Here is a 21,999-nt window from a genome sequence, read left to right as displayed (position 1 = left end):
CTACAGTAGTAGAACATACAGTACTCAACAGTCTTTATTAAACTACACACTGAGTCGTTTCATAAAGTGAACAATTGTTTCCTCTAACCTCAACCAGCCACCAAACCAACCTGCCCACAAAAAAAGATAGCAATTTACAGCTAGCGATGCTTAAAGATGCTAACACTGAGGTCACACACTAACACACGCTAACACAAACAAATAAATAATGGAGTCAGATTTACCCAGGGTGATCTCATCATAAGGATGTTCCTCTGGTGAAGCTGATGAAAATCAAGAGGGTGTGAGGATATTAACCAGAGTCCTAGTGGTGTGTGTGTGTGTGTGTGTGTGTGTGTGTGTGTGTGTGTGTGTGTGTGTGTGTGTGTGTGTGTGTGTGTGTGTGTGTGTGTGTGTGTGTGTGTGTGGTGGGGATGAAAAGGGAAATCATGAACTTCCAAACTCCATGTGATCTGCAGAGTCCCTCTGCACCTTTAAGAAAAAGCTAAAGACCCAGCTCTTTCATGAATACCTACTAACTTAATGATGATGGTCTCCATATTATTGATGATGATGATGGTAATGACGATGGTTTCTGTTTGATAACGACGACTTATAAGATGGTTTCTATACTGATTAGAGCTCTCAAGAACTGCCCTCAATGTTGTGCTTTGCCTCTGGTCACTTCCTGTCAGCACCTGTGTGTCCAATCAGACTCAAAGCTGATCGTTTGCTCTTACTCACATTGTTCCCTTTTTTCTTGATCCTTGCTTGTGTTGTTCTTACTCTCTGATGTACGTCTCTTTGGATAAAAGTGTCTGCTAAGTGAATTGTAGAATTTAACATCATTTACATCTCGTCTGAAGCAGTATCAGTTTCACAGATCACACATGAACATTCACACAAGTATAGAAACTAGACTTGTGTGAATGTTCAACTCAGCAGCCATGAATTTGCAGACAGGGATGGACAAAATAAAAAAAATAAAATCCTATCATTTTTTTATTCCATTGCAAATGAACCCTATCACTATTAGCAACTAATCCATTTATGAATGCAGATCATCATCATATCAAGGGGCTATCTATCTATCTCTGAAGAAAAACTGCTTCCAAGACCTTCTGTGCAGCAGGAGTGCAGCTGGTCATTCCCTGCTATGGTCACTGCACACCCAACATTTTGTCACCAAAACATACAATCTTCCTGCGCTTTATGTGACTCAACAACTGGTTGACATCAATGATGCATTTCACAGTTTACACCCTGGCACTAAAAAAATTATAGTGAACACTACACAGTTACTGGTTCTGATGGTCAGTGTTGCATAACGGAGCCAGATGGTTTACTTGGCTGGGCCATGGCGCTGGCAGCCATGCAACTGAAGGCTCGTTTCCTGCATGGTCAACATGAAAGAACGGCAAAAACACCGTGTGTTCGCATTTGTTGCAGGGTTATGGATTCAGGCTGCACCGACGGAAGAAAAAAAAACAAAAAAAAAAAACAGTGACAGCAGATCCATTCAGTAGACACAGGCCCACTAGCTGCTGTTGAGTCATCACATTTCCGACAACGTTTGTGTCAACATCGGTATGCATCACAGTTTCCCACAACTCTCTATCATTTGGCTTTGTTCAGCATAAACATGACACTGAATTGTTGAATCTGAATTAATCATCTGTTGAAGTGTCTCCTGCAAAATGACACTGTGTTTCAGTAAAAGAGACACACTACTATAGAGGAGGAGGAGGCATCCAAGGATACAGTAGGAGGTGTAGTGGTAAAGGTTTTTAGACGTCAGAGAAGCAGGAAGAGAGAAAGTATCTTCAAAGGAGTATGATTATTTCAGTTATGTATCCGGATAGAGAGAATGAGATTTGTAAGTGGTTACAGACTAGAGTCATGTGTGTGTGTGTGTGTGTGTGTGTGTGTGTGTGTGTGTGTGTGTGTGTGTGTGTGTGTGTGTGTGTGTGTGTGTGTGTGTGTGTGTGTGTGTGTGTGTGTGTGTGTGTGTGTGCAATGGTTGTTTGCAAGATCCAAATTGAAATTCCAAATTGACCCTTGATCTGTACTTCCTGTGCCTCTGTTGATCTGAAAGGAACATGAGAGGTCTCAGCAATGAGTGTGGCCGCGCACTCCTGCACGACCTTTCTGAGGACATGAGGGAACTGTTTCCATTAAGCTAATGAGAGTCTGATCCATGGTGATGTATGTGGAGTGGCAGGATGTAGAGGGAGTGGGGTCAACAAGGAGCTGAAGTGTCTGTAGACAGGTGAGAAGACGAGGGGAGAAAAGTAAGGTGTACTTTCGGGGAGGGGGTGGGGGGGGGGCAGCACTATCAGAGAGGAGGAAGGACACAGTGTGTGCTTGCATACCAACAACCAAAAAAGCACACGGGGACCTGTTTGAATTTGCATGCCCTCTCCTTGAAGTAATCACAGATTACTACTGAGATTGTTCGCCCGAGGATTCAAGTGGATTCAAACAGGGCCAGGAACTAACAACTACACCGTGGTGAAAGGGGGTTGACACACTGAGGTGTGAGGGAGAGGTTCAGAGAAGAGAATATGTTGGATATGTTTACCTTCTACGTCATTACAGTCATAGTCTTGAGTGAAGCATGGATGGAGACAAAAGCACACACACACACACAAACGCATAAAAGCAAAGCAAAGCAGAAAAACAGCACATTTACAAACTGAATGAAATGATAACTCACAATGTCAAAGCTCAAATGACACTGAAATGACTTCCAGGTTGAAAAGATTACATAAGCGCTCTGCGGCCAGAAAAGTGAAGTTTAGCGTGCTTTGTTTCTCAGATATTTGGCAGAAAGTTTGCTTCTGTATTCGGCAACAAACCCCCCACTCAGACAGTCATGGTAGCCACCTGTAAACCATGAACTTTACAGGACATATACAGTTAAAGAGAGGGGAAAGAGAACTGCTGATATTCTGTGAAATACAGAAGTATCAAAAAGTAGTGGTAACAAAAAGGTGGGTTGAGTAAAGTCACCAAACATGAGAGAAATAGTGGTGGAACTCCTACCTTTAACTCTCTCTCCACGGTTGAGTTGGATCTCTCCTTCCCCCTGCGGCGTGTAGGGCTTGACCACAATGAAGGTACGTCCCGGGACGGCACTGTAGAGTTTCCGCTTGGGCCCGCGGGGGCCCGTCAATGCTGGAGGGGTGTGATGCGGGGGGCTCGGGTCTCGCTGGACAGAGCCGGGGCTGTAAACAAATACATACGTTACTGTGGTGATCCCAGGGAGCTGGTAACTGAAGCCCGTGGTCACCGACATGGTCGTCAGTGGGACGGCGACCTGGTGACACCCCCTGGTTGTAATGGTGGCCAGGGAGGGATTCATAAACAAGCTCCAGTGCCGGTCATCCAACAAGTCAAGCGTCAGTGCTCCATGGGAGAGTCATGAGAGGGAAGGTACACTCCTCCCAACCACTCTTTTTCTCCCTCCTCTTTCTACTCCCTCTCTTCCTTCCTTCCTTGATAGCACAGACAATATCCTTCTGCTCTCGTTTTACCCTCCCTTTCTATCCCTCATCTCTCAGCTCACATACCGACCGAGGTGGAAGAAGAAATATTAAAACGGTAAGAGGGACTCCACTGTTTCCTTCTCTGTCTGGGTCGGTCAGATCTGTACGGCAGCCCCCTTTGTCACACACATCCTGGAGTTGGGGGCTCCAGCGGAAAGCACAGAGATCCCCCTGGTGTATCCCCCCAGTTCCAGCTGCTCCAGGCTGGGCTACAAATCCTGCTGTGTCCTTGGGTCCTGGTTGGGAGGAGAGAGGCTGGGTCTGCTCCCCGACTCCCGCTCCTTCTCCAGGGAGTCCCTCCACGTCTGCCTCTCCTCTCCCCTCCACCCCTCACACACACACATGCTCACTCACACACTCTCTGGCAATTCTTCTGCTACTGATGCTGCTGCCGCTACCGCTGCTGCTGCTGCTGCTGCTGCTGCTGCGCTCCGTGGCTCCTCTCCCCTTTGACGCCTCGCTCACACTCACACACCACAAGCCCTCTGTGTGCATTCTAGCCGTGCGCGCAGGCACATAACACAGACAGCCCCCTCCGCTCCTGCTAACATTGCAACAACGCTAGTATGGCATATGCCGCCACCACCAGCATGTCGCTAACACGTCGCTGACACAAACATTGGTCCCAGAGCACGATTGATCTCATCCTGCCTATCTGCCTGCAGGCGTGTATGCACCATGGCTTCCCCTTAAGGCAGGCTGTGATCTGCATGTGTGTGTGTGTGTGTGTGTGTGTGTGTGTGTGTGTGTGTGTGTGTGTGTGTGTTTGTGTTTGTGTGTGGGCTTGTATGCAGTGGGGGGGGGGGGGGAAGCTTCAGTCCATTTGGTTTAATTGATGCTCCTCCCTCCTTCCCCTTCCCCTTTCCTTGAAAACCTTCCTTCTCTCCTCACTTCCATTTCACCGTCTTATCCGTCTCCTTCTAAACATTTCTTCGCATTGCATCGTCTTTCCCTCTCTCTCTCTCTTGCATCGTCTTTCCCTCTCTCTCTCTCTCTCTTGCATCGTCTCTCTCTCTCTCTCTCTCTCTCTCTCTCTCTCTGGTGGTGAATTCTAATACCCCCAGCAGCAGAGCTCCGCCTAGTCTTCATTCATCACTTCTCTGCCGCCACATAGGTTGTAGGTTGTATTCACTACCATTCAGCTGCTGGTGTTTTTATATGATATGTTGGATTGTCTTAAAGGTGTGTTTATGGTATATGTTAGCTTGTATGTGTAACGATAAAGAAATGACTTTTGATACTGTTCTCTTCAACATGATCAACCAAAAATCTCTAAACCCCTTCATCCCTTCTTCCCCTCCTTAGTCTAAGAGGTTAACTCTTGCCATGTTGTATCAGACACTTTTAAGCCTTCCTCGATACTCTCCCCCTGTGCTCTTTCTCCACCTGTCTGTCTACCTCTTGCCCTATTTCAATCCTTGTTTGTCTCTTTTCCTCCCCAACTCTTTACTGCTTTTCTCGCACTCCTTGTCACACAAGCCTCTCTTTCTCTCCCCCCCCCCCCCCCATCGAAACAACGGCTTGCTGACGGCTTTCCAATTACGGCCAGGACTGAGGGGCAGGGATGGCTGTCGCATGTTAATGTCTGAGCCCAGGCACTTAGCCCGGAGGAAGGAGGGCTGGAGAAGCGGGTATATCAGGTATATCTCAAAGTGAAACAGTGAGTCAAAAAAAATGATGCCTTTAAATGAAAACCTCTGATATAGGTGTGCATCCTTCGCTCACATGGCTCTGCCAAGCCAAACACCTGCTGTGAGGCTATGAACACAGCTTGACCCCAGCTGCCCCCTGCAGTCCAGCTGATGATGGTCCAGTCAACACGTGTCAAACAGAAGGGAAGGGGGATTGGTTCTGGTCTCATCTCCTTGTAATGACCTGTTTAACGGGATGAGGCTAAAATGGCTAAAAGATACAAACTGAAATACATTTGAATAAGCATGGATCAGATATCTGAAATATCTGAGAAAATGTATATTTAATCTACCTAAATATCTGTCATTCCAGGTATTAAATATCTTCTTACTTCCCTGTTGATGTAAGAAATGTACTTTATTTCAGATGTTGTCTGATTTTATATCGACTAAGTTACCTTTGCAATGAGCTACCATTGTTAACATCTACATGAGTCTAGCATTATTCAATTATCTTTCTATCAAACAGTTGTCGCTGAAATTCTTTGTTCTTTAAGTGACCAGGAAGCTTTGAAGATATTTGTAGTTTAATTCTTATTTGCTCTCCAGAGGTAAATGACATATACTCAGTGTACATATCCCAGAGTTGTATGCCTCAATACTTTTGGAAAAATGTTGTTCCTCTTTTTTCATGCCTTCATTTGTCATCGTTATGTAATAGTCATAAAATGTATTTTAACCTAAATGTACAGTATCATCTATTTTATTGAGCATCATGCCATTTTTTCGTATAAGCAACAAATGATATGAAGTCACATGCCAATGCAAGTCAATGCCGTGACTTGCTTGATGAATTTGACCTTTTACCTTGCTAATCTATGTTTTTTCTTTTCCTCACTATAAGTGTGTTCTCTCTGTATGTATGTTTCATGTATGTATTGCACCAAATCAGATTTTAAAATAAATACAAGCTGTGTCAAGCAGTCAACAGGCTGCTTATACAAGGAACCTCACATTTGTTAAGTGACAGAAAAAACAAAGCAATACAAATATATAGGGTTTGAATTTGAAAATATACATAACAACACACAACTATGTAAGCTACTCAATCAATTATAAAGATGCAGGATCCACACACACAAGTACACAATGACACACATGCACACACAGTTATAATGCAGTCTACTACAGAAGCTCCAATGTTTCCTAGGAGACCTGTCCTGTAACAATATCAATAAAAGGGAAAACATATAGGCACCATATGACCTGGTAGTAATCAATATAAACTTAGACAACAGTAAAAATATCTGGAATCATTAAACATAAAAATGGCAAGTATTCCTAACTGACAATTTAAAGTGAAAATAACTTTTCAAGCAACAGCTCTAATTAAAGAGGAATGGAAAAGCAGCTCAAAGAGGTCATACTGACCTTCACTATCATAGATCAACACAAATAAAGGGGCATCAGCTGATGTAAAGGATGTGAACATTAAGGTTATATTAAATAGTTTACAACAGAGTTTCAACCTTTGTGCACTTCTGTTTGGTTTCATTAAACTCAACGTATTTCACAATATGAGTCAGAATGGGAAGAACTGATATGTACTCAAATTGTTATTTCTTTAAAAAGTGCAATTCACAACTTTAAGATGCATCTCTACAAAATCGTTTGACCTCTTCATCTCTGTTTGAGACTGGACCACCCTTTCACAGATAAGGTGTGCTTATCAGAAGTAGTAATGCTATTAATTTGGGCTTTGCCAGCTATCAGATGCTAGATTAGAATCAATGAGGCCAATAGAGACAGGTCAACATTTGAACAGCTTGGTAATGAATCTGGCTTCCTCAGTTTGGGGGTCGAAATCCCTGAACTGCCTATGTAATTTAAAGATTCAAAGGAAAATGTCATTAAATGCCATTAACACAGATGCTATCTGACTAAGCAGCTTGAGTGTGGCTTTTTCCTCACAGGACTGCCCTGCCTTCTGAGGTAAATGGGTTTATCCTGAAATAGCACTGCTCTCTAAGGTGAAATGAGCACATTATGAACATGGGCATCATCAGCATCATACTCCGCATCCCCAATGATCATCAGTCTGTCCTTGCTTTGCTGCACCTGAATGCGCATATGATCTCTCATTCTTTTTCATAAACGTGGGAGCATTTAAGGCTATCAAGGTGAAACTGAGCATGGAGTCAACGTTCAGCGCTCATTGGGTAGAACGTATCAACGTCATGAACAACACATATGTTTGTGTATGGATGGCTTATGCTCAGCAAAGACTTAAAGGCTTTATATGATTTTTCACACTTAAATATAATAGAAATCAAGTATATCCTCTGAAAATAACTCTGTGAGTCATGACTGTCTACAATGGGTGTAACACCCGAGTCCCACTGTCTGTGATGTTTTCAGAGTTTTCAGAGTCCTATCTTCACTTTGTTTACATCGCCCGGACGGCCGGCTGACTCCTCCCCTCGTGTATAAAAGTTGTTTAATTGAGGGACTAGAGAAAAGAAGAATAACATACTGTACTCACTGCTTAACTGTGTTTCTAGATCACGCTCATTTCAGGTAAATTTACATGCAGTGTGAAGATACCAGCATAATAAAGATCGCTAGCATTAGCATGCTAACACAACAATGCAGCACGAGTTGTTTTGGTTTCATGCTGGTGCTCAAGGGCGACACCTGCTGGATCAAAAAATCACATATAAAGCCTTTAACCATTGAGTGAAAATTAGAGGGAAGGCTCAATTGGTTGATCAACACATATCCCCAATATTCTCTTAAGTTTTACAAATGGGATGCATAATGAAAACCAAATCACCGACCATAACTGAGCTCTGGCATCAGTTTTTCACAGTGCTTCGTACGTCTGTTCTTTGTACTCCATTACAAACCACTGAGTCTCGAAAAATGTCAAAATAAAGTCTGATGTTAGGATAGCATGGATACTGTTTGTTGTCATGGTTAGAAATGGACTTGAAAAGTCTGACAAAGTCTGGTTGCTTTTTGTCCTTTTGTAGATGATATTCAGTGAACCAGGGTGTTGCTTGTATCCATGGTCATTAGCTCTGGGTACTCACAGAAAGCACATCATGCATTTAAGGGGGCAATTTAAGGTTCCATAACAGGGTCTCTGGGATCCCCCTCAAAGTTAAGGGAAGGCTTGTGATAGAATAAAGAAACTTGCCTCAGATACATCAAACTGGGGAAGATATGGAAGACAAAAAAATGCGCTTAAATTATAACATTTCCAAACCAGTCATGAAGCGCTTGAGAATCCTTCAGAAATACCTTAAAGAGGTGGCTGGCAAGGAGGACACAATAACCCTTTTCACACATACGGGAAATCTCCTGAAAAACTCTGTAGCTTAGTCTACCTGGAGGTTCTTTAGGCTATGTGTGAACGCAAACAGACGCATTTTTCGTGCAGACTTTACCCGGAGTTTCTCCGGCCAGACCCCGAGTATTTTTCTGAGTGAGCTGATGTCTGAACGCAGCAGCATATACTCCGGAGATTTCAACTGGAGCCAATAGAAAGAGAATGATGTTTATATACAGTGACTGACTAAAGTGTCTGCACGCCACCTCTACGATCTCCGTGCTCTAATTAAACGTCTGCATTCTGTTTTCTGTTGGTCAGTTTGTTGTTCTCCTCTCTTTTGTGGATGTTGTCATCCCATTGGATTACACATAGCATTGATATAAAGGTAAATATTCTCATTATAACGTCGTGTAGTGGACTCTGTTGCTTCGGCCGCTACTTCCGCGTTGTTTATTTACGTCACATCTTACCTCAGGAAATCCCCCGACCCCCCTCTGACAGGGATAGTCCCCCGCTGTGAGGAGCATATGTGAACGGCTAGGTCGGGAGAATCTCCGGAGAACTCCTCCTGTACTTATCTAGATATTATCTGGAGTGCAGATGTCAAAACCGCTAATCATTACGGCTAATAGTTGCAGAAGATGCTAGCTAAGTATTTGACTAACTGGCATGCAATGGCCCTTTCTCAATAATTAATGGCAGTCAGAAAAATTAGACAGTGTGATACATTTGACACCTGAGCTACATTTCCACTAATACGTTTTCTTGCTGAAATGCTTAATTTTGTATTTGTACCCGAAGAGTCAACACCACTCTGGCATTTATGAGCTCCTTACACATAAACTAACAAACATTGCTGAAGCCATTTCAGTTTTAGAAACTGTTGTGTGTTTCAACAGAACAGTACTATTTTGCCTTCCTTTGATGTCAGTTCTCCACAGGTTAAGCAAAAGAAGCTTAACTCTTCATCCCCTCCTCCCCCACACACACAGTTCTGTCCTGCTTTCCTGTCTGAGTACCCCGGCCCTTAGGCTGAGTTAAGACACCGTGGATAATCTACACACTAACAGCCGTTGGTGTGTAGATTATCTATCTTTCTTTGCCTCAGACGGAAGCAAAGAAAGAGGGAAGATGTGGGGTGAAAACGAGGTGAGGACAACAACAAACAAAGTATTAAGAGGTGAAAGGAGCAGGACATCCCCATGCTGAGCCTGTTGCCTTATACATCACAGTTTCACACACACTTACCCACCAGCTGCCACATCAATATAACATGATAGCAAGTGATGTTCTACAGATTCTCCTTTTTAAGTGCAGGTCAGTCCACTGAAAACATATCTCATCCAACACATTTCACATTTCAAAAGGGTAGCAGGATCTTAAACTTATATAATGTATTTTTTTCCCCATAGCTCAAGTAGAGATTTTAAAGAGCGTTTGTTAGTGGTTAAGAGAGACTTAAAGACTTTATATGTGATTTTTTGATCCAGCAGATGTCGCCCTTGAGCACCAGCATGAAACCAAAACAACTCACGCTGCATTGTTGTGTTAGCATGCTAATGCTAGTGATCTTTATTATGCTGGTATCTTCACACTGCATGTAAATTTACCTGAAATGAGCGTGATCTAGAAACACAGTTAAGCAGTGAGTACAGTATGTTATTCTTCTTTTCTCTAGTCCCTCAATTAAACAACTTTTATACACGAGGGGAGGAGTCAGCCGGCCGTCCTGGCGACGTAAACAAAGTGAAGATAGGACTCTGAAAACTCTGAAAACATCACAGACAGTGGGACTCGGGTGTTACACCCATTGTAGACAGTCATGACTCACAGAGTTATTTTCAGAGGATAAACTTGATTTATATTATATTTAAGTGTGAAACATCACATTTAAAGACTTTAAAAACCTTACAAACAGGGTCCCAAATAAACACCCACCAAGCACCAAATGGTGGGTAAATATTATATTAATGTTTTAAAACATTCTGAGTTTTAAGCTCGTTTGGTTTCTCTCTCCTGCTCTTCTGCTGTCAGCACACACACACACACACACACACACACACACACACACACACACACACACACACACACACACACACACACACACACACACACACACACACACACACACACACACACACACACACACACACACACACACACACACCTGCTGTAGTTAGTGAACAGTGCATTATATCCACACTACTCCCTTTATACAAAATAAATAAAGGTAAGAAAATATATATTTTACTATTTCTCTATTTCCCTGATCTTATAAATTAAATGTGACTATTATTTGTGATCTGATTCAAAAGAACATCATACCTACCGGTAAGGTACCTACCATTTTAATTTTTTGGCCACTACCTCCCATGCTGCTTACAGAACCTGTTCTAAATATAACAATGCAGAAAGAACACTACAATCCTCTTGTTTGTCCCCGTCTTAACTTTCTACTGAAGCCTAGGTAGTGATGGTGAGTTCCACAGGAACCTTAGGGCCGGCTGTTGACCAGCCAAGCTAATTTCACACTCCCCTGGTACCCATATCGCCTCTAGAGTTACCATGGGCATAAACAGAAGGTCAGAGAGAGAAACAGGGAGAGAGAGAGAGGGGGGGGGTATTAGAGGGAAATTCAAGGACAGCATCAGTCTCACTTTGGTGCAGGTTCTGACCATGGAGACCAGCTGCTCGTTTTATGCCCTTTTATTCATTCACCTCAGCGTAATGCGTATTGAAGAACAAGTTGTCAGTACCCTTTAAACAGGTGGCCTCTAAAGCCAGGACACAGAAACTCAGGGAACATGTCTCCTTTTTCACTTTCATCTCTTTTTTTGTCTTTCTTATCTGGCTCACTAAACCAATACAAAGTGAGTACAGCCACAGAGTTACTGTCAAATGACTGTCATGGAGCATTAATGACAACAAGGAGCCGGATGCAGCAGAGCAAGATGCACTCAATTTGTTGGCACTATAGGGCACGCCATTTGACAGAAAGATGGATGGTAACATACCAGTGTGATTTATTAGATTAGATTATTAGATTTATTAGAATTTGTTAAAATTATATTGACTTTTATAATAAAATTTAAGACTGTGGAAATACCCTTACAATTTTGCCTTTGCTATAATTCCGATGCAGTAGGATGTGTGTATTAAACGTTTAAAAATGTGTGTTTGCCAAAGAGTAATCACACTGTATACATATTTGTGTGTGTGTGTGTGTGTGTGTGATTGACAGAATGAGAACTAGAGATAGAGAGTCTTTGATGGATGGAGTAAAAGTGACAGGAGAGTATTAGAGTGTGAGGGGAGTGCGGCTGGAGCTGCGTCTGTAATGCAATTCCCCTGTCAGACAACAGACTGTTTCACACAAACGCACACAGTACACATGCATAAACACACACACACACACACACACACACACACACACACACAAACACACACACACACACACACACACACACACACACACACACACACACACAAACACACACACACACACACACACGGTGTTACAACATCCAGGAATCACATTAGTACATAGGTAGTCTTGCTCTGACATATGATCATACTAAAACGCTTAACAAAAACAAGTGCCAGGTGACTCATGGCTCCAGGATGTGATCCGGGCCATAGTTTGTCTTGTGGTTCATCGTGCAACGGAGGGGAATTTGTTCAAGCATCCCAGGAGCATAACTACATCTGTGGATTTATGTATCAATTGAGTGACAAGCTGTTTTGAACCGAGAAGTCGAGTCCAATGACATTACTCATAGCTCTAATTTCGGAGTCTGTCTCTCAGTCTCTCACAGCCTTCAATTGGTCCCCATGGTGATCATTATTAGCCTCTTTCTCATCTGTATGTCACTGAGCTGTGCAAACAACCATGCCTATATTCCTTCTGCAAGTGCTTTTACATACACATTATGCATTAACAAACACAAAAATGAACACTATTATTATTTGATTTACCCTTTGTTCTCCTAACAACAACAAAAAGCTGCCTTTTTCACCTAGACTGTTACATAAAAATATCTGGTCCAATGAGTTGAAATCTGTATTCTATTTAAGTAATATGTTATTTATTTTTTCTAAATAGGTTACTCTGTGATACTCAGGAGATCAAGAGTAAAGTGTTTCTTATGTACAGAGTGTATGAACTCTCATTAAGGATGTGTGCATGACACATAACTAAAAACAATAAAATCAGTCAATCGAGTTGCTGTCTGTAACAGAAACACACCACTCACACAAACTGTCCTCACACTCTGAGAGGAGCACAGGTGGCACAACATTTACACATGGTGCAATCAACAGGTCTTATCCTGATCAGTGTTTCAGTCAGCCACCATATATCCAGCTTCATTTTATTTACATGCATTTTCAGATTCCCAGTTTGTGCAATATACATCACTTCACTGGGAGATTGGTAGTAAAGTTTTGACAGATAAGGGATGTTTATATATAGCCTGGAATTGATGTTTGAGTAAATAAAAAAAAGATTTTGCACTGATTAATGTTATGTCATGTTTATCACCAGTAGCAGGCTGTAGCAGATGGGGGGGGAAAAAAAGCTGAATGCAGACTGATGAGTAATAAGTGATACAACAACATCACGCGGTGCTATTTGCTTTTTGAGTTCTTGTTTAAATATCAAAGTAGGTGATTAATAACAAAACCAATTACAGATAATCTATTTAGAGATAATAGCTGCCAAAACTGAATGTTAGGCTGTTACACATGAATAATACGGAAGAGGGAGAAGACTCTTTTTGTATGGAGGATTTTGTTTTCTTAACCAGCTTCGGTTAAAAACAACAATGTGTAGAAATTTGGTTAGGGAAGATTTGCGGGGCGCTAAAACCTGTGCAAAGGAGAGAAATAGAAATAGTGCGGAATCCACAAAGCACACCCAAAAGGTGAAATGCACGCAAACTCCACTGTCAAGCAGAGAGTGTGTCTCATTTGCATCTATGTAAATTAAGGCATATTCCCAAAAAACAGTGCAAATTTTCCCACCTTCCTATGCAAATTTACCGTCATTGAGATCCATGTGAGTGCCGGCATATAGACTCGCAGATTCCCTCAATTCTTTTAAATCTCTTCTTAAAATGTACTTTTACAGACTTACTTTTATGTGTACACATGTGTACTTTTTATCTTACTTACTTTTCTATTTATGTTTTATATGTATATATACTTTTTATTTTTATTAATATTATTGTTTTGTTTTTTTTGATCATTTATTCACTTGTTTCTATTTCTTTTCCTGCTCTTACCTTCTTATTGCTGTTCTCTTTTGATTTGCTTTTAGCTCTTTTAGTTTCTTACATCTTTTTAAATCTTTGGTCCTCTTGGTCTCATCTTGTGTTGCCTGGGTTCTTATCATGGTTCTTGTGATGGTTCTTGTGATGGTTCTTGTGATGGTTGGGTTATATATGTCTGTTGGGTATCGTGCACTTTGGGTTCTTTTCTGTTGAATTGTATTTAATTATTTTCAGTATTTTGCATTTGTTATGTTGTTGTTGTTGTTTATGTTCTTCTGTGTTTGGTTTAGTTTGTTGTTGTTTTTGCTGTTTGTCAAAGCACTTTGTAAACCTGTGTTTTTAAAAGGTGCTATATAAATAAAGTTATTATATCATTAGCGCAAACTCTTTTGTGGATAGGGAGCTAAAACAGGGCATATTGCAACTATTTTAAGGTGGAAAAGTTAAATATTGTTGCTTTTTAACAATCACTGAAAATAATATTTGAGGTTAAAGCAAATAAAACAAACCTGAGTCTTCCACGATGGCTGTGTCCGTGAGGGTAGCCATAGCTGTGAGATCTTCTGGGAACTGGCTTTTCCTCTTCATGCAAGTGATGTAGTGAAGGGGAACGGGAATGGGAGGATCTGGAGCTGCCCGTACTCTGGAGACTGCTGTCATGGATATCTCCATGTCGGCTCTGACACAAAAGCAGAATAAGAGAGAAGTATTATGATGTGCACGTTTAAAAACACTGTGGCTGGAACATCTGGACACAAATTAAGCTGCGTCTAAGATGACACTATTAAGACACTGTTTTAATGTTGGCATGTCAATCTTATCTTCTGTCATTGTTTCTTCCCTTTAACAATTAATAATAATAATAATAATAATAATAATAATAATAATAATAATAATAATAACTTTATTTATAAACTCAGGTTTACAAAGTGCTTTGACAAACAGCAAAAACAAAAACAAACTAAACCAAACACAGAAGAACATAAACAACAACAAGAACAGAACAAATGAAAAATACTAAAAATAATTAAATACAATTCAACAGAAAAGAACCCAAAGTGCACGATACCCAACAGACATATAGAACCCGACCATCACAAGAACCATCATAAGAACCAACACAAGAACCATCATAAGAACCATCATAAGAACCATCACAAGAACCATCACAAGAACCATCATAAGAACCATCACAAGAACCATCACAAGAACCAACACAAGAACCATCACAAGAACCATCACAAGAACCATCACAAGAACCAACACAAGAACCATCACAAGAACCATCACAAGAACCAACACAAGAACCATCATAAGAACCATCACAAGAACCATCACAAGAACCATCATAAGAACCATCACAAGAACCATCACAAGAACCAACACAAGAACCATCACAAGAACCATCACAAGAACCATCACAAGAACCAACACAAGAACCATCATAAGAACCATCATAAGAACCATCACAAGAACCATCACAAGAACCAACCCAAGAACCATCACAAGAAACATCACAAGAACCATCATAAGAACCATCACAAGAACCATCATAAGAACCATCAGAAGAACCATCATAAGAACCATCATAAGAACCATCATAAGAACCCAGGAAACAAAAGAACCATCATAAGAACCATCATAAGAACCCAGGAAACAAAAGAACCATCATAAGAACCATCATAAGAACCCAGGAAACAAAAGAACCATCATAAGAACCATCATAAGAACCATCATAAGAACCCAGGAAACAAAAGAACCATCATAAGAACCATCATAAGAACCCAGGAAACAAAAGAACCATCATAAGAACCATCATAAGAACCCAGGAAACAAAAGAACCATCATAAGAACCATCATAAGAACCCAGGAAACAAAAGAACCATCATAAGAACCATCATAAGAACCATCATAAGAACCATCATAAGAACCCAGGAAACAAAAGAAACATCATAAGAACCATCATAAGAACCATCACAAGAACCATCATAAGAACCATCACAAGAACCATCATAAGAACCCAGGAAACAAAAGAACCATCATAAGAACCATCATAAGAACCATCATAAGAACCATCATAAGAACCCAGGAAACAAAAGAACCATCATAAGAACCATCATAAGAACCCAAGAAACAAAGAACCATCATAAGAACCATCATAAGAACCATCATAAGAACCCAGGAAACAAAATAACCATCATAAGAACCATCATAAGAACCATCATAAGAACCATCATAAGAACCCAGGAAACAAAAGAACCATCATAAGAACCATCATAAGAACCCAGGAAACATAAGAACCCAACAACACGAGCTGAGACCAAGAGGAACCAAAGATTTAAAAAGATGTAAGAAACTAAAAGAGATAAAAGTAAATAAAAAGAGAACAGCAATAAGAAGGTAAGAGCAGGAAAAGAAATAGAAACAAGTGAAGAAATTATCAACAAAAAATAAAAAATAAAATAAAAAGTATTTATACATCTAAAACATAAATAGACAAAGTAAGTAAGATAAGAAATTGCCAAGTTAAAACATAAGAGGAGTTAAGATAAGAGCATAAATAAAAGGACAGTAAGTAATATATACACTCTCACAGAATCATTGTCTCCATCTCACCTCTCCGAGGCTGCTGTGCTGCTGCCCAAAAGCTGGCAGGCTTCTCAGCGAGGGAACAGGGGAGTGACCCTGACGGCCGCGGCTTTCTCTGGGGAGCTGACCGTGGATGTGATCGTGGTCCCCGTTCAGATTGTTGTCACTCGCAGAGCGGAGCAGGGATCGTGGCGAGGGCAGGGGGCCAGTCATCACACGTCGACGGTTGGTGTAGGACGGGGTCTCCCTGAAAGGCACTGAGGAGAAAAAGGAGACACAAGCTGTCCTAAAAAAATCACCTCTTAAATAATTCACTTTTTCACATGAAGCTGCCGTAACAAGGAGAAGGAGATGAATCCTTTGAAGTGACAAATCCACAAATCTCTAGGTGACTTTGAATAAAGCTTCTTATTAGGTTACACATCTTTGACAGTAGGCTATGATTACATACAGTTTGGTGTGTTAATCGAGCAATAAACGATACACAGACTTTTACGAAAGGATCTAATGATATATTTGTTACTGATGCAAAACCTTAGAGATTAAATATTAAAATCAGAAAAGTGTCTTTTTCAGTTTTATTAGAGATCAAATTGTTCAATAAACAAATTAAGAACCATGTGAGGTGTCATAAGAAAAAGCCATTTACCAACTTCAATATTGATATTAAAGGTCTGCTCTTCCAAGGAGCACAGGGTTCATATTGACAACACACTCAGCTGGAGGACTCATGCTGAGAGTCTCTGCTCCAGAATGCAACAGTCTATGGACTTTTTTACACAGAATAAGAGTCTATGGACTTCAACAGAAAATCATGTTGCTGTTTTACACTCCCAGAAGACTGCAGGTCTGCTGAAATCGAGGTTGAAGACACACCTGTTTACAGCTGCCTTTTAATAAACAATTTTAATAAGATTTTAAACTTTAACTCTGCACTGTAACTTTTAACTCTTTATATATTTTTATTTCAATTAATTTAATTTGAATTATTTTTATTTGAAAATATTTTCAAATGTTCTATTTTAATGTTTCTTTTCTTTCCTCTGTCATGATGCGTTTTGATGTCTTGTGTGAAGCACTTTGAATTGCCTTGTTGCTGAAATGTGCGACATAAATAAACTTGCCTTGCCTTACACTGCTGTTTCTTAAAGCATTATCAGATCTTATGGACTCATCATGTCTTTGATTCCTCAAAGTCCTCCTGTCTTTGGTGAAAGTGCTTTCAGTGTGTTTGCTCCATCATCTTGGTCTGAGCTGCAGAGTCACCTTAAACTAGAGTATTTAGTTGGCTTGTAAGATTTTTAAAAGCAGGATAAAAGATCATTTGAGGACTGTAAGCACATGTTTCTCTGCTGCAGGCTAATGATTTGTTGACTGATGTAATATTTCTTTATTATCTGTCTTTTGTTCTCTGTCTGAATCTTGAATGCTGCCGTCTTGGCCAGGACTCTCTTGAAAAGGAGATCTTGTGTCTAATGAGAATATTTTCCTGGTAAGATTAAATAGAATTTGGAATAACCACCTGGTATGGTCACTGGTCTGTTCAGTTGAAATCACAGATAACTTGTGTTATAAAAGTCAACACCCACCCCTCCAAACACTCTATGAAGAGTCTGTTGTTAGACAGGTGCAGAAGACCCACATTCTTCACTCTGAGTTTCAGCTTTTAACCTTCTGGGAGAAGATTCAGGGTCTCTCAGACGAGACTGAACCGCTGTGTCGTGTCCAATAATATTCTGAATATGAGGGGATGTAGGATGTGCCAAGGGGCTGTGATATATGTGAATATGTCACAGCTGCAGGAATGTGTTTTTAAGTATATTTTGAATTGTGACATGTTTTGTATGATCTGTATTTATGTATTTTTTAATTCGCTTGTGACCGCAGGACAGAGTCAAAGACAAATTTCCCCTTAGGGACAATAAAGTATATCCCATCTTATCTCATCTTGTGAAACTGGAAAGTAAAAGACAAAAAAAATGGGCTAAAGAAAGAAATACATTTCCCCCCACACTAATTATGTGAAGTGTATAAAAGTTTACACTGCAATACATTCAATGTGATTTTTATTTTAACCTGTTTGTTGTTAAATGGATTCACCATTGAAAAAAGGTTAAAAAGCAGGATGTTACATTCAGTGCACACTAGATGGCAGAGTTTCCATTTGTGATCATGTCACAGAACATCTCAACTCAGCAGGGATGCAATCAAATCCTGAAACCTTTTTTCTACATCTGTGCCCACATTTCATCTCCTCTCTTTCGTTTTCCCACACCTGAATATAACCTGCAATGACACTCAACCACCCAACCAGGAAATCTACTTTTTTTCCTGATGTTACAGATAAATCTATGACATAATGAAGGCGCCTGTAGGTGATTCACTACAGCTGCTGTCAACATACCAACATCTGATGGTTTGTGGACCTTCACGATTTCAGCCAGATCAAAGTTTCCTGCTATTATAGCCACCTGGAGAAAAAAAGGTTTAGAGGGAAGAGAAAAAGTATACCGGTAAGTGACGACAAATACACAATAACATTTAAGTCAATAAAGGGAAAAAAAACGATGACAATAAAAAAATACTTTTTCTCTGGCCTGTGTTCTGGCAGATGTGTAAAATCGTTATATGTGGCAATGTTCTGGCAACTGTGCGGAGCAGCCTGCCTCGTGTACAAACTAATTAACTGTGATCTAAACAGAAGTGTGTGACAGTGTTGATTTCACACAGAGTTCATCATCCAGAAAGGCTGGCATTTAAACATAGACAGCAAGGTTAAGCCAGTGTGCCCGCATGTGTGTGTGTGTGTGTGTGTGTGTGTGTCGGGGTGGGGGTGGGGGGGCACTGTGATTCAATCGATTAAGCTCTGTCATGTCAAAGATGAACACCATAATAGTCAGCACAGTTGCATGCAGTGGTTCCACACAAACCTGAAAGGCGGTCTGGCTGTTGTAGTTCTTTATCTCTTTATTCGCCCCTCTGAACAGCAGAACTCGTGCACAGCTGTCCTGAATAACAACAGAGAGATATATGTTTGACTTCAATGACATAAGTGTGTGATTATTTTTTCACATGAAACAACATACACTTACACATGCAAACAAATATAAACAAAATTTCACACACACACACACACACACACACACAGTGATGGACGGAGCTCTTGTGGGTGCTAAGTTTCTAATTGGCCTCTCTGTTATAGAAAAGTGGTTTATAGAGCATAAGTCAGGTGTGATGGTGTTTGTGTACCAGTGTAGGCAGGATTTTAAATTTCACATCAGATAAAGTGCACCTAAAGTGACATATCAACTCTGCTCAGATTTAGAGTTACGTTTGCCTAAGCAGGCTGCAGTCACAATCCTGCTCCACAGACAGACTGAAGAACTCTTTTGTCCCTCTGGCCATACGTCTGTACAACACCTCACGGTTATGGCAGGGGGAACACACACAGTGACTCTTGGACTAAATCTTCCTTTTTCCATTTCCCATCTGCACAGCTGTCCCAAGAGTCAGCCTCTAGTCGGACACTTTAATGATTACCTCAGTTATTTAAATCTAAATCGCACCTTTAATGTTTGCACTGACTGTTATATTGTCTGTTTTTTGATAATATTCTTTTTTTTAAACATTGCTAAAAAATTTTGATTAATCTAGGGGTAGTCTTTAAATCTGGGGGGGGGGGGGGGGGGGGGGGGTCGGTTTTGTGGTTAACTTGTAAGAAATGTTTCATGTCATGTCTTTGTAACCTGCTACTGGATGCTTTGAATTTCCCTCGGGATCAATAAAGTATCTATCTATCTATCTAAACAAATATAAGTGTGGATGCTAAAGAAAGGAAACTAAATAACATGGCAGACACGATGCTGCAGAGGCAGGACTAAATGACTTCAAAATTAATTAAAATGACTAAAAGAACAAAACTTGATACAATTTTGAACATGATTTGGTTTTCAAAAAGCAGAATATTAAGTGTAATGTAATTATCAACGGGCTGTGCGGTGCGACAGATGTTGCCGGAGGCTGCTTAACAAGTCACCTCTTTGATCAACTCCAAAAGAAACATGTCTGTAAGGATGGGGGGCTGATTAAGAATGACTCTGACAGGCAGTGTGCTTTCCACAACCCACCTTACATAAGATTATAGAGGTTAGAGAGTGATGTCGGTATAAATGAAATGCATGTCTCGTAATTGGGTTACGAAAGGCTGAAATGAGTCACACATGGATATGATCACTCTTTTAACTGCTGATGTTGTACAGGAAGAGACTGCTGGCCAACAAGACTGTAATGCCAGCAAGGGAATAAGTGTAATTATTTGCATTTGGGATTTAAGTGCGACACTTTCCCCCCTGACAAATGTTGTGTGAACAAAAGAGCTGATGTTAAAGTAGAACAGACGGGATTCACACACAAAAAAAACACAAAGCTTGTGGCTCAGAGGAAATTTTAATTAACTCATCTTTGGAATATCAATCACAATTAACCTTCAATGAGGTCATCACAAAAATATCTTTGTGGTTTTTATTTCACTTTTATTAGTTTATTAACTTTAACAGCTCCTGTCTTAAAACGAATCACAGAATAAGAATGAAAGAATGTTTACTGTTTGATTTTCAGTGTAAACAGGTTTTTTAAGAGCAATATGTTGCTATGTTGAATATAAGTTTGATCTCTACTAGTTGTGATTGTTAAAGGGATACTTCAACCATTTGCATTAAAGGGATACTTCACCCATCTGCATTAATCTTTGTATCATTAGAAACCTGGTAGTATTTTTGAATGCTCGTGCATCCCGCCCTCATTTTCCCCTGAGATGAGAAATCTTTGTATTTCTGAGTCTGAAAAGGAGCTTCCAGTGACACAAAATGATGATTTTTGCGTCACTGGAAGCTGTTGCAGTTAGCGGGGTGAAACTACAACGCTAGTTCCTCATATTTTCGACCACTGAAGCTACAGACCAATCACAGATCAGTGGGTGGGAACTCACTCCCAGAATCCAAACTTAACGTCCGCCATATTGCTTGGAAGCTATGCTAACAGGCCCTATGGAGAAAGCTGATAATGGCTTTAATAATATAAAAAAATATATAAATATAGGGAGTGGCCTGCGGTGCTGTGCATTCTGGGATTTGGTGTCTTTCATCCACATGAGCCAAAAAGACACTTTCTGTCTTTTCTTGGTCAAGAAGGCTCCAACTTCAAAATGTATTTCACATTTCTACATATATGACCCAACGTCAACACAGATTCATGTTTCAACGGGTGAAGTGTCCCTTTAAATATATTTTGTGGTTATTAAATGTGTCTTAATATGTCCCTTTATGCTTCATGAACTGTTTTAAACTGATAAACTCATTTTGTATATGTTTGTATGTGTCTTCAGTTTCTCATGTATTCTCACTTGAGACTTCTCTTATCTGGACAGAGCCTTAGCTTCAAAGGTGCCCGAACTACAAGTGCATCTAGTGTGTGGAAATGAAAACACATTTGGAGACTATGTTGGTGCCTGGAACAGTTAAAATGAGATGAAGACCTGTCCTGACCAATGAAACCGAGAGCACCTGTCTGGTGGGCATAAGGGTGGATGTATAGTTTTAGATTTTATGATTTAATAAAAGTTTAGAGCGTTTTGTCTGGGAATCGTTGAT

The 21,999-nt window shown here is 40.5% G+C and overlaps 1 protein-coding gene and 1 long non-coding RNA gene across 2 annotated transcripts in view; one reads left to right on the top strand and one right to left on the bottom strand.

Annotated features, from left to right (window-relative positions):
• Window positions 1-21,999, bottom strand: part of shank3a (SH3 and multiple ankyrin repeat domains 3a) — a 167,383-nt gene that overhangs the window by 70,475 nt on the left and 74,909 nt on the right. The window contains exons 8-12 of the mRNA XM_029281382.2: window positions 19,282-19,359; window positions 18,756-18,822; window positions 16,379-16,608; window positions 14,272-14,441; window positions 3,025-3,206 (exon numbers count right to left, since the gene is read on the bottom strand). Coding sequence (XP_029137215.2) covers window positions 3,025-3,206; window positions 14,272-14,441; window positions 16,379-16,608; window positions 18,756-18,822; window positions 19,282-19,359 — 727 coding nt within the window. The remainder of the gene's footprint in view (window positions 1-3,024; window positions 3,207-14,271; window positions 14,442-16,378; window positions 16,609-18,755; window positions 18,823-19,281; window positions 19,360-21,999) is intronic.
• Window positions 3,139-10,636, top strand: LOC136179736 (uncharacterized). Its single transcript, XR_010666717.1, has 2 exons — window positions 3,139-8,877; window positions 8,968-10,636. It is a non-coding gene; the product is annotated as an uncharacterized lncRNA (long non-coding RNA).

Source organism: Labrus bergylta, chromosome 7, assembly GCF_963930695.1.
Source record: "Labrus bergylta chromosome 7, fLabBer1.1, whole genome shotgun sequence".
Lineage (NCBI taxonomy): Eukaryota > Metazoa > Chordata > Actinopteri > Labriformes > Labridae > Labrus > Labrus bergylta.
Note: the sequence above shows the minus strand (reverse complement) of the source record. Positions and strands in the feature narration are given on the sequence as shown.